Source organism: Pelodiscus sinensis, chromosome 3, assembly GCF_049634645.1.
Source record: "Pelodiscus sinensis isolate JC-2024 chromosome 3, ASM4963464v1, whole genome shotgun sequence".
Taxonomy (NCBI): domain Eukaryota; kingdom Metazoa; phylum Chordata; order Testudines; family Trionychidae; genus Pelodiscus; species Pelodiscus sinensis.
The window spans coordinates 125067187-125089253 of NC_134713.1; the positions used below are offsets into that span (position 1 = coordinate 125067187).

General features: G+C 42.0%; 1 protein-coding gene across 1 annotated transcript; it reads left to right on the forward strand.

Moving 5' to 3' along the window:
- Window positions 1-1192: 1192 nt before the first annotated feature.
- NTPCR (nucleoside-triphosphatase, cancer-related) lies at window positions 1193-18341 on the forward strand. The gene is made up of 5 exons (XM_075924755.1): window positions 1193-1448; window positions 5890-6052; window positions 6869-6965; window positions 10935-11144; window positions 17119-18341. Exons 1-5 carry the CDS (start codon window positions 1415-1417, stop codon window positions 17185-17187), a joined length of 573 nt encoding a protein of 190 aa, XP_075780870.1. The 5' UTR covers window positions 1193-1414; the 3' UTR covers window positions 17188-18341.
- The last annotated feature ends 3726 nt before the right edge of the window (window positions 18342-22067 follow it).

A 22067-nucleotide genomic window follows, 5' to 3' on the forward strand; every position in this document is an offset into this window, starting at 1 on the left:
ACAAGTAGTACTGTACTTGAGAGAAGTCTGGCGGGTTGTGGGGGTGGTCAACACATCTGCATTTTGGAGAAAGCTGAAGTTTTGTTTTACTTTTTATAGCGCTTTATTATTTTTCTGCTTTTCACACCCCAAAAATTCATCGCCTGTCCAGCTACAATTAAATTGTTTAAACAAATGTGTTGCAATGGTAGCAAAAAAATGTGTCTTAAAAGTGTAGGGACTGGTGATACTTATAATTTTTTTAAAAGGAGTACTTTATAAAAAAAAAAAAAAAAAGGTTCAGAAACACTGTGCTAGGGCAAAGGACAAGCATATGACCAAGGTAATGACTTCTCTGTGAGATGCCCTGTCCCTAGCCCCTTCTCACTGAAAAGTGGGGACTGACTCAGCTTGACTGACTCCTCTCAATGACAGGTGTTCCGACAAGCAGAGGGCCAAGTCTTTAAAGGTATGTAACAAAGACAGCAATTGGCACCTTGGTGAAATCCTAGTAGGGACCCAACACCCGGTGACATCAAGAACTCAATGTTTTTTTTCCAACAGCCACAAGGGCTCAGACAGCTCACTTGTTCTTGCTTAATGCAGGCAGTGTCCTGCGTGATGAAGGGCACCCCACGGCTGGGGCACTTAAGGGAAACAGCTAGGGTTGCCAGGTGTCTGGTATTCACCCAGACAGTCTGGTATTTTCACCTCCTGTCCAGTAAAAAAATTCAGAGAATACCAGACACCTGAAATATCCGATATTTTCTGAATCTTTCCCTGGCCAAGAGGCGAAAGTGCCGGACACCTGCCAACTCTACAAACACTCAGCACCTGCTCCCCAACACCCCCAACCCCCTGTCCCCATGCTTACCTGGTTCCCCAAGGCTGCTGGCACAAAATGCGGTCTTAGTGCTCAACCACTCCCCTGTTCCTATCCCTGCACTCACTCTTAAAGGGGACATGCTGTTTTAATGCTATTTTTTTTTGTTTTTTGCTTAAGTCCTTGGAGTCCCTTTTTTTGTTTGCTTGTTTTCTTTGCTCAACAACTTTGTTTCCCCCCCCCCTCCTTTTTTTCCCTTTCATCAGAATTTTTTCCCTTTTTTGGGTGGTGGGGGTGTTCGGTATTTTTGTTTCAAGCATCTGGCAACCCTAGAAACAGCGGGCAACACACCCAGGCGCCCCCACGGTCTGCCGCACCCCAGGGAAGCGTCTCCCTCACGGGAGTGCCCCCTCCCACCTGCCGGGCTCCCGCAGCCCCAGCGCTGCACTTGGCCTGTGGCCGGGTCCCGCGGCATCAATCAATCCCCGCGGGGCGGGAAAGGCTGGCGCCAGCCCGGGCCGGAAGGGGCGGCGGGGCCTGCTAAGGAAGCAGCAGCGGCAGCAGCGCCGGGCCCGTGTGACAGGCTTGTGCAGCGCGGCCTGGCCCCTCACCATGGCCAAGCACGTTTTCCTCACCGGAGCCCCAGGTAACCCCGCCCCGGGAGCGGCCGGGCGCCTGCTGGGGGCGCAGCGCCTCCGGTTTGCAGCCAGCCTCCCCCCCCCAGCGCTCAGCTGCCGCCGCCCCCAGCCCCCCTCGTGATCTCTTCCTCCCTCCCGAGCCCCGGGGCAACCTCCCCGGCATGTTACTGCCCACCCCGCAGATGCACGTACGCAGCCTCTGTGGCTAGTTTCCAGACTGAGTTTCCGCCGTCTCACTGCGATTGCAACTGTAGTAGCACCGCTGTAACTAAATCGGTCATTTATACGGGTGCAGAAATCCCCGCGTGCAGGACAGCTGTTTCTCTACTGGACTCCCCCCACCCCCCCCCCCCAGTCAGCGTAAAGGAGAGGGTTTTTTTTTAAACGATGATTACATTGATTTCTCATTCTTCATTGAAGCACCCACCAACGTGCCTACGTACAAGTATAACAATTGTTTTTCAATTAACCCAGTCCTTTTTCAAATAATAGGCAGTATTGCAGATCTGCTTTCTGGTTGTCTGCTATTTGGGTTAGAAAGACTGAATTCAGTAAATCGAGACCATAAATAGACTTCCGACCACTATTTTTGTGTTGGAGGGGGTCTTGATAAATTCTAAGCCCACATCAATTAAACTACAAGCATTAGTAATTTCCTTAACATTAATATTTCTGTAAGTTAATTTTAATGAGTTAGCTTGTTCAATTTAATTTACATTTATACTGCAAAATCATTGTCCTTCTATTTTGAGGAGGTAATTGGAACCCAAATGAGTTGAAGAAGATTGAATGCTTTATTGCTGCAAGGCAATATGATTATTGTTGAGGTAAAACAGACAGAAATACTGTTGTTCTTTTGTTATAAGTTTAATTAATAAACCAACAATTTTTATAGCTTAGCTATCAAATTCAAAAAGTGAGATTATGTAGGCCTAATTCTCCACTGCTTTATGCTTCCTGTAGTTGTTTATACTTGTGTAGAGTGAGCATAAAATGCTGGTAGGTGAGAATGGTAGCACTTATGCCCACTTTGCACAGTATAAATAACTACGGAAGAGGCAAGATGGTGAGGCAATCAAACCGCTTGTGTCTGGAGAGTGCCTAAGGCTGTACATGGTATCATGAACTTTCGTGGGCACAGCCCACTTCTTCAGATGACCAGAGTTATGAGTTGGAAATATGAAAGCTCATGATACCATCTACGTGTTTTGTTAGTCTATAAAGTGCTACCAGACCATTTGTTGTTTTTTCTGTAACAGACTAACTCGGCTGCCCCCTGAAGATCCTAAGGCTATACAGACTTCCTTTACAGTGATTTATCTACCTACGATTTTAAATTGACCCAGTTAAAGCAGGAAATCCTCCCTCCTCTACATAAATGTAACTGGTTTAACTCTTGTTTGTATAAGTTTAGTTTGTATTGGTAAACTACTAAATTAAAATGACCAAGTTACAATTTTAAAATCTGTTTAGGTAAATCAGTGCAGTTTGCTTCATGTAGACAAGGCCCCTGAGTGCTGAAGAAGCTGATACTGCCAGTGCCATACTAGTCATTTTATTTTTATTTGAATGCTCATTGTCACTTTGGCATCATCTGTCCTGCAGTTTGCTCTGTATTGTGAACTGCTGCTGATCCCACTGCTGGTGCTAATTGGAGATTTCCATAAATATTGACTCCTAGGAAATGATGAATATGAGCACCTGATTTAGCCACTAATCTCAAATGAATGATCTTTTAAAAAATCTTTTCGTCTTGGGTTTTTCAAAAAAATTAAAGGAATTAGTTTTTTCATAGATTAACATAATAGCTGTAAACATAACATAATGCGTATATTAGTGAGAATAATGAAGTACAGGTATTAGTCTCATTAAGTTCTTTCAATATCTTTTACAACTGTTGTAAAGCTGTTGAGTTCAGAAGTAATTATTAAAACCAGTAATGGATTGGAACAGTGGTCTCCAAACTTTTTTGATCATGCACCCCATCAGTAAAAAATTTTTGAGTACACACCCCCAGTATATGCATATTTATAATTTTTTTTAAAATTTACTCTTTGACCCTCATTAGCCACACACCTGACCAGCTGTTAACCACGCCCCTGACCCCATTAGCCAGGCCTCAGGAGGTAACACTCTTGGGGTAAGATGGACACATGACCAGAAGTAAAAGGTGTCATGTGACCCCTCTCTAAGGACTTTTCCCACCATCCTCCTACCAATAGGGATTAGTTTGGCCCCCACCAAGCTCCCCTCATGCAACTATCCTGCAGTTGCATTAACCCAATGTGTGTGACGTTAACTTAGGGGCGAAGGGGGCAGAGAGGCTGGGGGAAGTGTTCCCTCAGAGTTTCCGCCCATGAGCAGAATGACTTTTGTGTTGTGCACCAGGTTCATGTGGCTTGTTTGGATGTGCCACTGTGTCACCCAAGTTATTAATAAATATCGTATAAACCTCTACCTTTTCCCTCTGCTGCCATGTGTCCTCCTCTTGCTCCATCAGCTCCCCTGATGCCTGCTGCCCCCTCATCACCCTCACCCTCCTCTGCTGTCCTGACTCCTGCCCTTCTCACTACCCTCAGCCCTCCTGTGACCTGCCCCCCTTCACCAGCCCTTCTCTCCCCCGTGCCCACTCCTCCAGTAGCCCCACTCTGATCATGTGAGCTACCTCCCTCTATACACCTGCCCTGCCTCTCTCCTCTGGTGCTGTCCCTCCCTTGAAAGTGTCTGCCCTTCTGCTTCACCCCCAGCATCCTCTGGCACCTGCATCTTTCCTTACCTCTGCACCTTCTCGGTGTCTCCCTCTTCCCTCACTGCCCCTGCCCCCTTTGCCCTCTTTTTCCCTGATGTCCACCCCCTCACCACCCTGTGCCCCCGTTCTCCTCATGCCCCTGTGCCCTCACACATGCCTTGCTCCATCCCCACCTTCCTCATGCCCACCCCTTCTTTCAAGCCTTATCCCAGCACCTCCCCCTACCCCCTCTAGTCCTCAATGCCCTTCCCCCTCCTCTCCCAGAATCACCCTGTCCCCCCTCCCACTGACACCTCCCCTCCTGCCCTTTTCCTCACTGTCTCCACTTGGCCCCCTGGCATTTGTCTCTCCTCCATGCTGTCTTCCCCTTTCTTCTTCTGACCTGCCCTCCTCCCCTCAGCACAAGCCCCTTCCTCTCCCACCCCTTCCCCCTATTCTTCCCGTACCTCCACCCCCAGCCTTCCAGTTTGAATCTGTGATCGGGCCCGGCCCCAGCTGCTTCCGTGGTCCCAGACCATGTGCCGAGCCTGGAGCTGGGTCGTACAGTTTTAAAGTCCCGGGCCGTGATGTCATGGCACGCCCAGGCATCTCCCCTCTCAGCTGTTGCGCGGGTGTTTGAACACGCCGCACATGCGCTCCCTCGGATGTCTTGCGAACCAGGCATCTTCCCTCTCAGCTGTTGCGTGGCGGCATGCACTCCCTCGGATCGTCTTGCGCACCCCCTCTGATCGTCTCGCTCACCCCCTGGGATGCACGCACCCCACTTTGGAGACCACTGGATTAGAACACTATGTTTATCATAAAGCATTTTTAATATCTAGTATAAATCTCACTAAAGGGACAGTCTAAAGATGTTCAGTTTTACAAATTGAATTTAACATAGGTCTGTCAAATACAGGCATTTACATTGCTCACTGCCATAATATGTGGCTGGTACAACAGTGTTTTAAAAACCCTCTTACCTTGCCTAGCCTAATCCCATGCAAATGCTAATGTAGATTAAACCAGTATCTGAGGATAAAAGTGACTGCTACCTTTATTCCTTAGATAGGGAGCTCTTTGGGGCAATCTTGTTCTGTTTGTACAGCACTCAGCACAAGGTGGTAGTAGGACAAGGCTAGGGCTCTTAGCATAATTATTATCTGTATTATTGTAATGTCTTGTAGGGTTGTGTGGTACAAGACATGATAGAATTTGGCCCTGTTTTTAAAAGCATTTAGGTGCCTAAAGATGCAGAGAGGTATCCATTTGGATTTTCAAAGTCATTTTGTCTTCCCAGGCCTGATTTTCAGAAGCAATGAGCTGTGCACTCACTGCTCCTCTGAAGCCAATGGGAGCTGCAGTTGCTCAACATCTGTGAAAATCAGGTCCATAGGGAATTGTTATTTTTAACCATTTACTCTAAAGATGAGTTGAACTCAGACCTTTTGGCCAACAAGAGAACAAATGGCACTGGAATTAAGGGAGGTTGCGTATGACAGAGGCCAACAAACCTTCAAAATGTCATGTGAAACCTTTTTTCCCCCTTCTCCAGGATAAAAAGGTTTAATGTTTTTCTTACTTCTGATTTCAACAATCTGTATAAATTGTGTGTAGCCAGCCATCTGTCTGCCAAATGTGATTGCTGCCTCAGAATGGGCAAGTTTAAAACCAGGCTTTATGCTTTGCTTGCACTAATAACAGGCACTTCCTTATTTTAGGGATTGGAAAGACGACATTGATCCAGAAAGCCATTGAAGCCTTAAAATCCTCTGGGGTCACTATTGATGGATTTTACACACAGGAAGTCAGAGAAAGCGGCAGGAGAATAGGATTTGATGTTGTCACATTGTCTGGGAGACAAGGAGCTTTATCTAGACTTGGGTACTGCTATTTTAATAGATTATGGTGGTTACTGCTTTAGGGACAGTCCTGCAAACACCTTCATGCCTTAAATGTCCCCTTGAAGTCAGTGGGATTTCCACATGCAGCGTGCTTTCAGGATCACATTCTTTGTTAGATTCTCTGGAATGATGCCTTCACTTGATGCAAACATTTGCATCTCTGCCAAGTTAGCCTAAAAAATCCTACCAGCTCAGAATGGTTGTCCGTCTTCTCCCTGCTGCAGAGCATCAGTCAGCTGGATTCTCTGACTTCAGAATGGGCTCAGAATCCCCATCATACAAAGAACATGCAAGCTGGTTTCATGATCCCAGCCACTATTGTTTAGGTTGCAAGGAAAATAACTTGCTTCCTCAATTACTTTCTAAGAGACAGAACAGTTGATTCTGAATCAAGGAAGATAAGTTCAGATAAGCTGTTTATAACAAGCTACTGACTGTCCCATAAATTCCATAACTGTGTTTTTAACGAGGCACGTATTTCAAATCACTGGGTAGGAGGTACAAAATACATAAATCCTGCTTCACTAGACATATACATCATGCAAAACTTTGGCTTCTTCACCCTGTTATCCGTCTACATAATATTTAATATCACACTTAGATCACATTGTGAATAACCTATAATAGTGTGTCTATGTAGTAGTAGAAAAAGCTATTTTCGGTAGCTTATCCACTGTAGATTTTGTGGGAGGAGAGAGCGGGGAAACTGATAATCACGTCTGCCAGCACAGCTAAAACTATTACGGCAAATTTGTGGTTAATTTTATTTTCACTTTTTTTAATTTTGTAAATTCAGTTCTGATTCTTCTTCTACAAAACGTGAATATCGTGTTGGACAGTATGTAGTAGACCTGGTTTCATTCGAGCAGTTGGTACTTCCTGTGCTGAGAAATGTAAGTATCCTTTGAAACCTTCTGCAAAGCAAGTATAATGAACAGAGTGTTATCAGAAGGCTTGATAGGTTAAAATTGTTGGGTAGCCATAATGACTTCTGTTTTAGGTTTGGATGTCCTGCACTCACTGCAGGTCCTGAAAGGGAGAGAGCAGTCTCCTGTGATCTGTGTGACTTTCTGGAGACCCCTTTGCCTCGCTCATCAAAACCGTTCTTTCTGATCCACCATCACTCTGGCAATACACACATCATAGAAGCACCCTTAAGGCTGCACTGTTATCAGCTGTGGCAGGGAACCACAGTCTTGGATATTGGAGGATTCAGCAGCAGAGTTTGCTGGGGTGAACAGCTGTTTCAGTTCAGTCTTGCACCCACAAAATGTATTCGTTTCTTCTGGAGAATGCCGATGGAGGATTTCCCATGGAGTCTCAAGAAAGGAAGCTTGGACCAGGACCAGAACCTGTTATCTTGCTTGCTGTGATCCACTTTTCCTAGCTTTCCTTTTCCTCTGAATGTGGAAAGAATGTTTCAAGTGGAAGCAATGTTTGTTTGGTCTTAATCTTTCTCTCTTTTAATTAACCTAGTTGCAAAAAACTTGCAGACTTGGTACATCTTCAGTTACTGATACTAATGTTGATAGTAACTTGAGGATCAGTCCAGTGCTGCTTGCAGAGCATTCTGGGTATATCAGAGTAGGACCTCTGTTGCTGTATGTCAGATTCTAGATGTTTTCTACGGAAGGCACGTTCCATAGTACAAGTGTTGCCAACATTGGTTTTTATAATTTCTCTTTCCAGGCTCCATACACAGAGTAATGGGAACAATGTTTCTTCACTTATGAAATGTATTGGTGACAAAACTTGCACAACCAAGTGTCTGAAGTGTATTTCAATGAAGAGTAGTCCAATGTGTGTGTTCCTTTGTGTTACATCCTCCTCTTTCCTTCCCTTCACATGCTATCTGAAATGTATTTAAATCACATGTGAGGTAGATAGGTGGTAACCCATCAGATACTGTGCTTGTAGTCATCAACAGATAATGTCCTTCCTGGAATTGCTGCTCTACCACCTCTTGCTCCTAAATTAAACGAAAACAGATCTTTTGTCAGCACCTTCCAGTAAACAGTGCAACAGCTGCTGAGACCACTACTAGAGAAATCTTTTTGATGGTGATTTCATTACATTGCTAAAAGCAAGTCAGGCTAGGGAGAAGAGAATTTTGCAAGACCTCTGAAGAGGACAGGAAAACAGACTAGATAGGAAACAAAAATGAGATTGAGATTATTTTGTCTAACACTTTGGAGAAGGAAAAATTATTCAACTGTGTGGCAAGAAGGAGTGGATTGAAGGAATTTGAAGGGGGTAGGAGGACAAAGGGGAAAGAGGACATCAGTAACATTTACAGATTTTTTTTTTAATTTAAAAATGAAGCCTGATTTACAGTAAACTTAATCTGGGGGAAAAGTCCTCACTAAACAAGGGCTGCACTTAGTATACTTAAAGGATTATATAACTGATGATTTAAAAATATGAGTTTAAATTGTAGCAGGAGAGGTTTAGGCTGCATGTTAGGAAAACAGGGTGGCTAAACACTGGAATAAATTGCCTAGGGAGGTTGGTCACTGGAGATATTTGAGAGCAGGTTAGACAGACATCTATCCTGGTACTAGGTCCTGCCATCGGGGCACAGGACTGGACTTGATGACCTCTCGAGATCCCTTCCAGTTCTAGTGTTCTATGATTCTATACATTCAAAGAGAGATCGTACTAAAAGAAATCAAGTAATATTCACTTTGCTCACAAGCATAGTGGAGCTATGTGAATGTGTGAAAGAGCATGAACGGTAGAAAGGAGTTGGAGAATTTCCTGCTCCTGTTGAAAATAGTAGCAAAAGTCCCATTGATTCAGTGGGAGCAGGGTCTTACCTATAGGTCAGTGGTGGGTAGCTTGCGGCCCATCAGGGTAATCCACTAGCGGGTTGCGAGAAATATTGATGATGTTGACTTTGTCAGCATGACCCCGGCAGTTCCCAGTGGCTGCGGTTTGCCAGTCCTGGCCAATTGGAGCTGCAGAGGGTCATGCCTGCAGATGGTCAGTGTCAGCAAACTGTCTAGTGGCCCACCAATGCTATGCATGGTACACAATGGGAAGAGAATAGTGTGAAATGGAAGGACAGCATCAGCTTGGCATAGGAAGAGATCAGTGGAAAATAAGAGTAGGTGAAGTAAAGTGGAAGTATAAGAATTAAAGAGGGATAGATATTATATTTCTACTAACGTGCCACCCTTCTGTAATAATACAAATAATCTTAGATGGTTACCATTAAATCTACAGGGATCACATTAATATTTTTGTAGGAACTATGGGACAGCAGCATATGCCAGGTAGTCAAGGTCCTTTTTAATGGATGGTTTGTAGAAATAGCAAAATATGTCAGATATTAGTCTCTTGAGTACCAAAGCCCCACTATAATTTACTGGAAAATGTAGAATGTCAGTCTCAAGTTTATGTTAGTCTGCTTTGATCACAAAACATCTTGAAACAGATGTATGCTATTTAACATATTTGTGGGACTGCTTAGACTCTATGGGCTAGCTCCTACTGACTTCACTGGGAAGGAGAGTGGATGCTAAAATGGGTTCTGATTGGGGCTTTGGAAACTTATCCTGAAGGGACTGGGGATTTTGTACAAAGAAGCAGCTCCATTTCTTAGCACTTTCCTGGTAGCAGGTACTGTTTTTTTCAGTTCACTGATCTGTAAAGGAGTTTTAGATACAACTGTCCCACCCTGTTGGGAGTCAGACATCTGTAAGGACTCAGCTCTGAAAGGTTTTAGGAAAAACATTATGTAGTGCATCCGTTTTCGTAGACACTGACATTTTCTATCTTCACAAGGGACATGTAGATGGGTTTCTCCTTAAGTTACATTCAGAGCTGGATTAACAGGGAAGTTTTGACTTGGGTTGATTTGCTGCTTACATACATAATAGAATTTGATTCTTCAGTTAATTGCCTCAGAAGAGGGTGGTGAACGTGCTTTCATCTAATCTGTAGCTTGTCAGATTTCTGTACTTTATTGGTTTGCGCCATCTTAAAAATGGTTGTAAAGTGAATGGCTGAAGCGTCAAACTCCTGTACTACCAGTGGCATGCATACCAGTTTGGTTACCCCTGCCTTAATTGTAAGTGTATTTATCTGCTGACCCATGCAAATGCAGAGTTTTGTGGGTGCAGTGGGTGTGAATGCAGCTTTGAAGACCTACTGCCCCTCAGACTTAACTACAGTAGCTGATGTGCAAAAATACTATCACATTTCTGCAAAGCAGTAGCAGATGTTGAGGCCTTAAAAGTCCGTTTCCTTGGGAGAAGAAATCAATGACTTGGAGTCTGAATATTTTCTTATTGTAACTTATTTATATTATACACACCAGTTCATGAACAAGGGTAGTCACAAACCCCATGCAGACATTCTCTTTCTAAAATCTTAACCCACTAATGATTTGTTCATCGGAAGCAACTCTTCACCAAAAATTGACTCTAGTTAGAGAAACTGAGTTGGAGAGCAAACTCTCCTACTGTTTCCAACAATTTTCTCCAAAAGAACCTACGTCACAAAACTAAAAACAACATACTACATCTTCAAAGCTTCTGTGCTACTCACATGCTAGGAAAAATAACTCATAAGATTGTGGAACTGCGCCATGTGGTAATTGCTTCCCTAAAACTGCAAATCTCAGTCAAAGAAAAACTGTTGGCTCTTCCTTTTTTTCCATTTGGGATCCTGTTGCTTTGTTAGGTAATAGACTCACTGGCTGCTGACATCCTTAGTGACTGGACTACCTTTCCTGCCCTTTTGCTCTAGCTCTACTTCAGTTCAGTTACTTCTGAACTGACACTTCTTCAACGAAGAAGAGTGGCTCTTCAGTCTTGATTTCTTTCTATTTTTAATCCATTTGTGTATCTTTCCTATAGGTTGATCTTGACGGTGACACAGAGAAAAAAGTATACATAATAGATGAGATTGGTAAAATGGAACTTTTCAGCCAATCGTTCATCCAAGCTGTTCGCCAAATTCTGACTAGTTCAAGGACCACGATTCTTGGAACTATACCAATACCTAAAGGCAAGCCATTGGGTCTTGTGGAGGAAATAAGAAGTCGAAAGGATGTGAAGGTGTTCAACGTAAGTCATCTTCAGGATTTTTAAGGAGCCTTTCACTTTTAGGTCACCATTGTGAATCTGGCTCTATTTGAATGCCATCAGTGAATGCCTGTTGGATAGCCCTAGAGAAATGAATGAAATGGTCCTTGTTGAGTTCTTATTGGGTAGATGTTCACATCACGCGCACACACACACACACACACAAAATGGGCACTCTTGTTGGCAGACTCTCACCAGAGAACTAAAGAGTGCATGAATGGGCCTGTGGAAGTAATATTAGTATTGTTGTTTCTATAGCTCCCATCACCATGGTGTGAAAGTGCCAGATCAGCATTCATTCTTGCTTTCCAGTATAATTCATGTTTGAAAACTGACTTGCAGAAGCTTTGCTGCCAGTGATGTGTGAGAAGAAAAGAACCTAGCTTGACAATGAACTCATGCGGAGTTTGCAGGATTGGTAATTAGAGAAGAAAGATGGGAGCATTGTAATTGGAGCATACTTTATCGGGAGCCATGGAGACACAACAACGTGGAGTCCATTATTATGATCCCTAATGATCAGATTAGAACTGCACTTTAAGACGCTGCAATTAAGTGTAGACGAATTTTCAAATTCGTATCTTAACAGTTGTGGTGGTGTCTCCTTATAGAAATATCAGTTTAAGAGGTTTGTTTATTAAGCATCCAGAAATATGCTAGATGTTTAACAAAACAAGCAAAACATTAAATTGATCTCTTGCCTGCAGTTTAATTTTGTGCTTCATATTAACCAAAACTAGCACACAGAATTAGACCATATTTCGAGAACAGAACACTAGATCCTTATGAACTACAAAAAAATAATAATTGTGACTTGTCAGAAAATTAGGATGCACAGAGAGAATATATCAATGCAATACACCGTGCAAATAGATACTACTGTATTATAGTTCATGATTAGTGATATAAGTTATGAGTGCTTACTATATTTTGTATACATCGTAATTAAAACTGAATACATGATGAAGGAAAAAGTTATTTTGGTGCTACTTAATATGCTGCATGATCTTAGTCTGTGCTCTTTAAATCACTATGAAATGTCTGCCTTACTATGCCAGGCAGCTCCCCAGAATATTCACTTTAATTGTCAAATATTATGTGGTTGTGTGAAATTATACTAATGGGATTTGATCGTTCTCCCTCCCCCCGCCCCCTTGGATATATTCCTAATAAGGACACGGTCATGCCATTGACCATTTCTGCATCACATCAGAATCTGTATCCTGTCCCTGCAGCCTCCATGGTGAGTTATCTATCACCACTTTCATCTGCTAGTCATCAACCAGTGTGTGCATTAATGAGCCAGAAGCTTTATTCACCTGTGTGTCCGCAGGTAGATAAATCAGCTGGTGGCCTGCCAGGGGCTAACCCTGGTGAACAGCGTCCTGGCCGCTTATTGCCTCCCCCTGCTTTAGTGACTGCTCACTTTAAAATCCAGAGAAGTAGACCACATGTGGTAACAGGCTACATCTTCCTCACTGCTAGGATCACAGCATCAATTATGCCAACTCCACCTATGCCTCTGCTGACTTCTCAATACTAGGCCATCTGCTCTCACTCTTGAAGTTATGGAATTTTTGTTGCCTTTACTGGGTCTAGAGTGTAGACAACTGTATCATGTTCTCTGAGAAAGCCAGCAGTCTGTTTACAGTGGTATGATCATGATATACTGTTCTCATTCTATGGAAAATTGTTTACTCAATCGATTAGCTCACATGCGGGAGATGAGATATGTAACCGATTGTGATGGTTCCCAAGTCACAAGGGTCTAATGTACTGAAGCGTCATCTGGCAGGCTATCTGCCTTGCATGTTAACATGAACGTATCTTGCACATTAAGAGGTAGATACCTGTTCCTTCCCTGCTGGTTCACATTTGTGCATGAAGCTGGATCTGAAGCTGTCTGACGATGCAGGTGTTTTTGCTGGCTACTTTAAGCATTAGCTCCCCATCTCCATTCTTGAATGGCCATAGCATGGGGGAGGATTTGAAGTACCCCTGCAGCTCTTGCACAGAAAAGCAGCATCAATCATTTCTTGCTGGTTTGTGGCATGGAGCAGTTTGTACCTCCAAGTGTACAGGTAGACAGGTAGCTCTAGACTACTTTTGTCTTCCGTGGTGACTTACTGAGGAATTAGGCATAGTTGTTCCATATCTTTTAATAGGAGTTCCGATGGCCATAGCTGAGCATGCAAAGGGTGCTGTTTTTACTTGCACCATCATTGCCCTTTTGTGATTCGATCCTTTGCTGCTTTAAGTGGGTGTAGTGCCGCTCGTAGCAAATGGGCATTTGGGATGTATTAAGTATGAAACTCTTATATAATCAGAGTGGTTTTGTATTGGTGGTGGTGGTAATTTCTTCTTCTAGCATAACATCTAGGAGCCTTAGTCATCAGTCAGGAACCTGTCGTGCCAGGTGCTGAACAAGCACAGAAAAGGAAAAAAAAAGATTGTCCCTGCCCCCCAAAGAGCTTATCTTGTATTGTTGAATGGCTCCAGCTCTGAGGGAACTACATCTTCCCAGTGACAATGCTGGATGGTCCACCCTCACTGTCTAGCTCTCTAGAACTTTCTGGCTGTGTCTACATTGGCACCCTTTTCCGGAAAAGGGATGCTAATGAGACACTTCGGAATTGCAAATGCCGCAGGGGATTTAAATATCCCCTGCGGCATTTGCATGAACATGGCTGTCGCTTTTTTCCGGCTCGGGGTTTTGCCGGAGAAAAGCGCTAGTCTAGACGGGATCTTGCGGAAAGTAGGATTAAGGGATCTTCCGGAAAAGGGTTTATTTTCCGCAAGATCCCGTCTAGACTGGCACTTCTCTCCGGCAAAACCCCGAGCTGGAAAAAAGCGGCAGCCATGTTCATGCAAATCCCCCGCGGCATTTGCAATTCTGAAGTGTCTCATTAGCATCCCTTTTCCGGAAAAGGGTGCCAATGTAGACACAGTCTCTCTGTATAGATAGAATATCATACATAGCACAGATGCCCAGGTTATACTCCGAAGCTGGCTTACATTTATTTTCTCCTTACATTTTTTCTCTTGCTTTTGTGAAGAATACACTAGTGAAGTTTGGGTTTCCAGTTGTGTTTAAAAAAAAAAAGCAGACAAGAGTCCATAAGTAGGTTTCAATGTGGAAAAATATATCATGCTCATACATCAGGGCAATTGAAGCATGGTGCAAATCCACTGCATCACAGAAGAGTAGGAGCAAGTTAACATCTTTGGATTATAAATAATGCATGTTCTTTCCCATGTATTCAATCAGCTTCTGTATGACATGGAATAAGAGTGTTTATGCACTGTTCATTCATCATCTTTATGAACTGTCCATGCATCATTCTGCATAAATTCAGTTTACTAGAAGTATATTTTCACTGGTGGAATAAAAAGCACCCATTATCAGAGGGGTATTTTTAATTTCTAAAATCATCCTGCAGAACCTGATCTTTTTCTAAGCCCCACACTTATATTGTTTACTGAAAGCACCATTTCCCCTTTCTAATTTTCACCTTGTCCCTTCCGTTGCAACGTTTTCTTGATTTTGTTTTTTTAAACAACACGACGCTTCCTTTCCTTGGGCTTCAGCTCTTGATATAGTTATCTTGCATTTGGTTTTCATGGCATCTGGTCACTACATGTCAAATCCTATTTGTAATGTACCTAGTAAAATTGGAGGTACCAGACACAAAATCATTAAAGTCAAATGCCCAAGATGTTCCTGATCCATCTGTGTCAGTTTATTTTGATAAGAGTATTGAGGAATATGGATTTTTTTTTTAGTTCACTTGTTTCCCATTTTTCTTCCTTTGCTCAGAAAAGGAAAGGGCTCCAAATAAAGATTTTTTGCAAGTTGATCTTTCCCTGAGTGGACCTGTCTTTTCATTGGGCTAATGGACTCCATAGTATTCTTGCATCCTTGGGATCTTGGTGGTGTGTTCTTCTGTCTTACCCATATACTTTGTAACACTGATCTCCATAAACACTTTCAGCTCTGACTAAACATGGACATTTTTAATATATAACATACACATTGGAGGTTTTGTCCTTACATGTTGTCTGGAAGTCAGCCTAAATCCCAGGACTAGACCATCACGAGGGGGTTAGGAAGAGCAGAATATAAGTATGAAAAATCTTGCAAGGTAACCATGAAGATTTCTCAATTTGTACAATATGCTTGCCACTATTCTCAATTTAGATAACTTCTTACTGCATATATGTACATACAAGCTTTAGCTACATAGGCATTTTAAACTGTTTAAATGGATATTGCTATTTTACATGTTCGGTCGGTTACCTGAAAGTCAAGATAATAGGTGAAGTCAAGGCATTTACTGTATGACTGTGGCATCTGACTTACCTGTGTTTACTGTACCTTATGTCCCATGATAAATAGCCCATGACTACGCTTTTGAGTGCCATGCACTGCATGTGTTTATTACTCAGTGTTGATCAGTAAATTAAATACATTAAAGAAGTCTCCCTCCCTCCAGTTTTCCATGTCACTTTCAATTGCCCATTATTGTATTTGCTCTCTGGAATTAAAACTGAAAGTATTATGTCTCATTCCTAACTGTCTGTGTCTCTTCTGGTTCACATATGTTACCCGCAATTGCATATGGCTTCATTTATTGTAGGTAGTAGCAGATTATGACATTACCAACATGTTTATATGTATAAAAAATATATCCAGAGTTACTCTTTATTTCAGCAAAAAATGTTGTTTTGGAAGAGATATAGGTTTGGTTTAAGCCCTAAAGCATGAGGTTCTGTCTTAATTTACACTGAGCCTTTATTGGGGACAGATGATCCTGCATCTGCCCACTTTGGGATTTCTTCTGCCTGTCCCTAAAGCATTTAGTGCTGGCCACCATCCAAGACAAGATACCGGAGTAGGTAGAACATGATCTGATCCAGTTATTGCACCTATGTCCAAGGGATAAATTCTGGACCCACTGAAGTCAATTGGAGTCTTCCCATTGACTTTAGTGAGGTCAGATCTTATTTGTGATGTCCTCACTTGTGCTGGCACAAGTACTTTTGTACATACACATCTGAATGAAAACATTTGCATGTGCACAATTATTAGTCCTTACATTCTTAAAACCCAACAATTGTACAGACATAAGAATTGATCAACTCTGTGCAGTGGTGTTTGCACTTTCAAAAGGCTCCTAAACTTTTTAAGACAAGGTGCATGAGGTAATAGATCTTTTATTGTACCAACTTCTGATGGTGACAGACTCAAGCATTTGAGTTTACACAGAACTCTTTTTCAGGTCTGAACCTAAGAAGAGCTCTGTGAAAGCTCAAAAGCTTTTGTCTTTCACCACCAGAAATTCATCCGATAAAAGATACAGTACCTCACGCATCTTGTGTGTCTCTAACAACTTGGAACCAACACAGCTATCATAACTCCTAAACTAGTTTTTTTTAATTCTCCAAGTACTCTGAGAAACCTAGCTATTCAGCATCAAAGCAAGATTACCTAATAATTAAGAGCTTGTTTTAATTCTTCAATGTAGGGATGGTTGACATAGAATTCAGCCTTGTTGAAATAGAATTCTGTTGAATATTGAAGACAGAAAAATATTGAAGACAGTATGTGAATGGTTTAAAGTATCTTGAATCGTAGTAATGGAGAAAGAGTGGTGGTTTTATGAATGATTTCTGTCAGTCAATCACAAATGAATAATCATGGAAAATATCACTTGTATTTGCAGTACTTTTACAGATTTATTCTAACAGTTTTTTACATAAGTTTTTGGGTGTAGCAGCATTACTTATTTTGCTGCAGGTAGCAGGAAAAAGTGGATGTTTCACAGAGTTGTTTCTCTCCCAACATGGAAATAGATACTGGACTTTATTTTTAGCAAGGAGAAAAAAAATCAAAGGTGGCTATTCAAAGGGTAAACCAAATCATAATATGTTAATTTTATTTTTGTCTCCCTTCTAGGTTACTAGGGAAAATAGAGACAACATTTTACAAGATATTGTGACAACTGTACAGAATTGCAGGAAATGAAGACCATTTCCTTGATTGTAATCATAATCTCTTATACAAGTATATTGGAGAGCCCAGTCCTACTTGGGCCAGTGCCTACTTTCAGTGTCTACTGCATGAATCTATAGGACTGAGTCTACAGCACTCTAAAACGTGAACCAGTTTGTATGTTAGTCATTTAGATATAATTTACTCAGTTCATTAAAGAAACCCTCATCCTGGGATCTGAAAATTAACCAGTTGGTTGTGAAGCCAGTTACAGTAGTGCAAATCCAGTTAACTATTACATTTGATGGAACTACTGATTCAGCCCCGATCCTGCAACACATTGGGAGAGTAGTCTGCTGTGCCTATAGAGATGCACTGAATTCATTAGAGCTCTGCACAGGTCCCCTAGTTCACCCACAGAATACACACTGCCTTGCTGACACCGGAATACAGTTTGGGCAAGATTTCACTCTTTGCTCTGTGCATTATCACCAACACTGAGCCAGGGTACTACCAGAGTGTGCCAATATGCTTCAGCTGGGTCAGCACTACTAGTGATGATGAACAAAACAAAATAGCTTGATTCTCAGTGATCTGAAATCCGAAGATAAATCCTATCTAACTGGACAATTGTTGTTTACGGGGCTGAATTTTAGAGAAAAGATGGTACTTAAGTTGCTGAAACAGTGCCTGATAGAGTGCTGCCTACTTCTGTTGTTTTTCACATTTTCTTATAGCCCCTCTGCCCAAAGTCTTCAGGATCCTGGCTCTCTCAATACAATCCTGACAGATGTTTTTCATAAAAATGTTTCAAATATCAATTTAGACTTAATGCTCTATACGACTATCCAAGTTTAACAATCCATTATAGCTTATTGATGCTTAATGATTTCTGTTTATTTCCTTTTGCAATCCTGTGCATGGTTTTTGGTTAATGATGAAACAAGAAATGAGAGTATTAGACAACATCTATCCTCAGGAGGTTTGTAAATATGTGCAGGAAAAGAGCATTTACCCCTTAATCAGTCTTGCATGTCATAAACTAAATTTCCAGCCAGGTGTACTTTTCTCTCATACAGCTTAAAGAGTTTTCCCACTTCAAAGACTTAGGAATGCAAAGGACTGAATTCTTTCCTTTCTTGTGCAAAGTATAACATATGTTAAAATAAACATGTTGGTTAAAGGCATATGGAAACCTGCATTGGAGTTAGTCATTTATTTATACACCCGTTCATAGTTATGCTCTAATAGCAGATCTATGTATTTATAAAGCCAGCTTGTGATAGCCCTTTTGCAAGTGTACAGGAGACTGCAGGGTGCATGCGAGGAGGGTCCCACCTCCCCCCCCTACCCTGTGCAAGGGCCTGTTGGGAGTGAGTCCTGCTGTCAGCCACTGGAGGTGCAGCTCACCCCAAAGGGGTGGGAGTAAGGCCCTGTTTCTCATGTGTACTAGGAAGGGAAAATTCCTCCCAGAGCTGCCTGTGGAGCACTATGCTACCACAATAAAGGGCTAGGTCTTAAAGAGCAGTTGATTCCGTAAGTAAGTGTCAGATGTCCACATGAGCTAGAAACTTTGAACTACTCCAAGCTACTACTTACAACCAGTGCTGATGGAGTGACCCAGTCTTATCAGTGCTAAGCATTTGAAGATTTGCAGAGCCAGGCATGGGAGTGAGTTTCTCCCCCCAAGTACTTTTTAACTTCATTTTGTACAATTGACACACTGTTTTATATCCTTTTAGAGTACCCTATATGATGTACCCAAATAAATTGCCCAGGTAGGTTGTGGAATCTCCATCTCTGGAGATATTTAAGCGTAGGTTAGATAAATATCTATCAGAATGGTCTAGACAGTATTTGGTCCTGCCATGAGGGCAGGGGACTGGACTCGATGACCTCTCGAGGTCCCTTCCAGTCCTAGTATTCTATGATGGATTTCCCGCCTCCTAATGGGGATCTTTGTGTACTCTACACTAATTTTTCCATGATAAAAGTTAGCTAAGGCATCTGGCAAGTCCGGTTAGCATTCAGACACCTCTTGCAATAGAAATCCCCTTTATTTTACTTCATTCTCAGATTCACACTCCTCTCTACATGTAATCCCTCCATTCCTGGTCATTGATTATACAGTCTCAGCTTTTTAGCTATACTTGTGTGTGTTCCAAACCAATTGCACGCTAACTTGTACAATTAGAAGTTTTAGCTGGCAGGGGTTTGCATCTGCACTCTTACATGCACATGCCTGCACACGCAGTGGTCCGTGCAAAAATATATCTCAATGTGGGTGTAATTGGACGTCTGCACCAATGCTCTGTTGCTTCTCGTAATTACACATAACTAACTATTCTGAAGTAAGGACGTGAAAGGTTAACTGGTGGGGGCTGTCCCTTTAATCAGTTATGTTTGACTGGTTAACTAATTAAATGGGATTTTACCCTAATCTGAAGCTAATAATGGGGCTTTCTTTCTCAAAGTGAATTGGGAAAGAACACTGTTCTGCTTTGCTGAGTTTTACTCAGACTGCCCAGGGAGAAGACTAGAAGGTCTGGTACCTAGAGTACATCTTTCCAAGTCCCTATTCAACCAGTAAGGTTTCTTGAGTGACAGCTCCATCTGTGGTTCACATTAGCCACGGTAAGGAGCAGGTTCCATACAAAATGTATAATGTTAGAACACTTACTATATCCCCACATCTGAGTAATATAATATCATTCCAAGAGAAGACGTTCCTTATTGTTTAATCCACACCTCCCACTATCTCCTGCTACCCTGGAGTATTTCCTCTACCTGCTGAAAGCACTTTAAAGCCATTCATTCAGGTTACAAATAAGGCACAGTTCTTTCATTTTAAACGGAAAATGGTTTACCAAGGTATCTGTTGGATTCACCATTATTTGTCCTGGGATGAAAACCTGTCCTCTTGATTTCAGTAGGAATTTTTCAGTTTAGTTCACTGGATCTGGGGTTTCACCCTTTTAAAACCAGAGAGGATCTCTTTCTTAAAAAAATGCTATTGCACAGTCACAAGAAAAGGGTTGATGTGGGAGCTCCTGACTTCTCTGGCTTGTGATATGCAGGAGGTCAGACCATATGGTTTTAATGGTTTCTTCTGGCATTTAAATCAAAAGTGTGACTTACCTGTTTCAAATGTTCAGTAATGGGGTGAGAAACTAATCCTTCCCAATTAAGCTCAGCTTTTATGGTACCCTGTGTTCACTGTAAGGGTAAAATGTATTGCATGGTTTCCAGTGTGCAGCACACTTGGAAAGCCTTAACACAGTGATAACTAGAGCATTGACAAGTCCCTTGATCAGTTCACTTACCAATAGCAAACAATGTGTGATGGTAACCTGTGATTTATCAGCAAAACTGTTGATGACATTACTGCACCTGCATGTTGTAATTGATGTAAAAGATACTAATTAGTGCCTTCTATACTGAAGCTAATAATGGGACTTTCCTTTTCAAAGTGAATTGGGAAAAAACACTGTTCTGCTTTGGTAGCAGTTTTACTCAAACTGCCCAGGGAGAAGACCCAGAAGGGTTGGTCTTAAGCTGAAGGGTCAAGGATATTGTTGGTAAGAACATTTTATAAACAATTCTAGCATAAAACAGTGTGGACACCCTGATATAAAAAGAGGTGGCATTACTGAGCGTGTGTCAGCCAGTTCTTTACTTATGACATTTGAAAACTCAGAGGGGCAAGTCTAACATTTGACCTACTACAGAGTTAATAATAGGCCTAAGAAAGCTCAGACTTACACAATTAAGTACAAGTAACAGTAAAGTGCTCTAATTACCAATCTCCCTTCCATGGAGTAGGGATGTTAAGCATTTAACTGATTAACCCATAATATTAACTGATAAGAATCGGTTTAACTCTGCCCCACTCCCAGGGAAGTAGCTTCCCTTCAGCAGCAAAGATGCTTGCCCTGGAGCAGAGCTGGCAGCCCTGCTAATGGTGAGACTTCTCTGTGGGCTCTGTTGTATGAAGCCTATTTAAGATTTATACTGCAGAACCCTCCACTCGCATAACCACTAAGATTTTTAGCAGTTACCTTATTAAACAACTGTTAACATTCCTATCACGGAGCAGGATAAAAACGGCACTAATTTGATCATTAAGAGGAATAATTTACAGACAAGGAGAGGGTTATTACATGCTGACAAACTTCAGTATTTGTTTAGATATCCTGAGGTGTGTGTCTTGAGTACATCTGTTCTTGAATCTGAATTGCATAGCGTCTTTACCCAAAGAAGACTAGGCTGGAGATAAACTGAAGTCAGACCAAAGAACCATTTCCCCCTTCCCTTTCCTTAGAACCTAAGCAGATGAGCTGTGAATTAAACCTCAAAGATTCCCAAGAACTTGATGACTACAAGGAACTCCGAACAGCCTGGAGATGGAGAAGGGAAATCACATTGATATTAAATAGGTTTGACAAAGTTTGACAAAGTTACATTCCAGTCTTGGATACAAGTATATATTAAGTCCTTCTGTTTTCTACTGACTGCATAATCAGACACACTCTATAAGCAAGGGTTGGGGTTTGCCAACTGGTGACCAGATGCTAGGATGAACATAACTGATTTAGCAGCCACTGGCTGGTTTCACTAATGTTGCTGAAATCATTGATTAGATCCTCTGGGCAGATTCTAACCTTATTTCCACCAATGTAAATGAGATGAACATCTGATTCTGACCTTTACTGCATGACTTGAGCAAGCACAAATTAGTGAAAGACTAAAATAGATTCAAGGAAACAAGCCAACAGAGGGAAAAACAGTTAATCTGAGGCCTAAAATGAGACTAGTTCTGCAAAGTTCATACTTATTTTACCATATAGTCCCATTGCTCTGCTTCTGTGGTCAATCCTGATGCTCTATCAGGAGGCTCAGATACACTCAGTGAA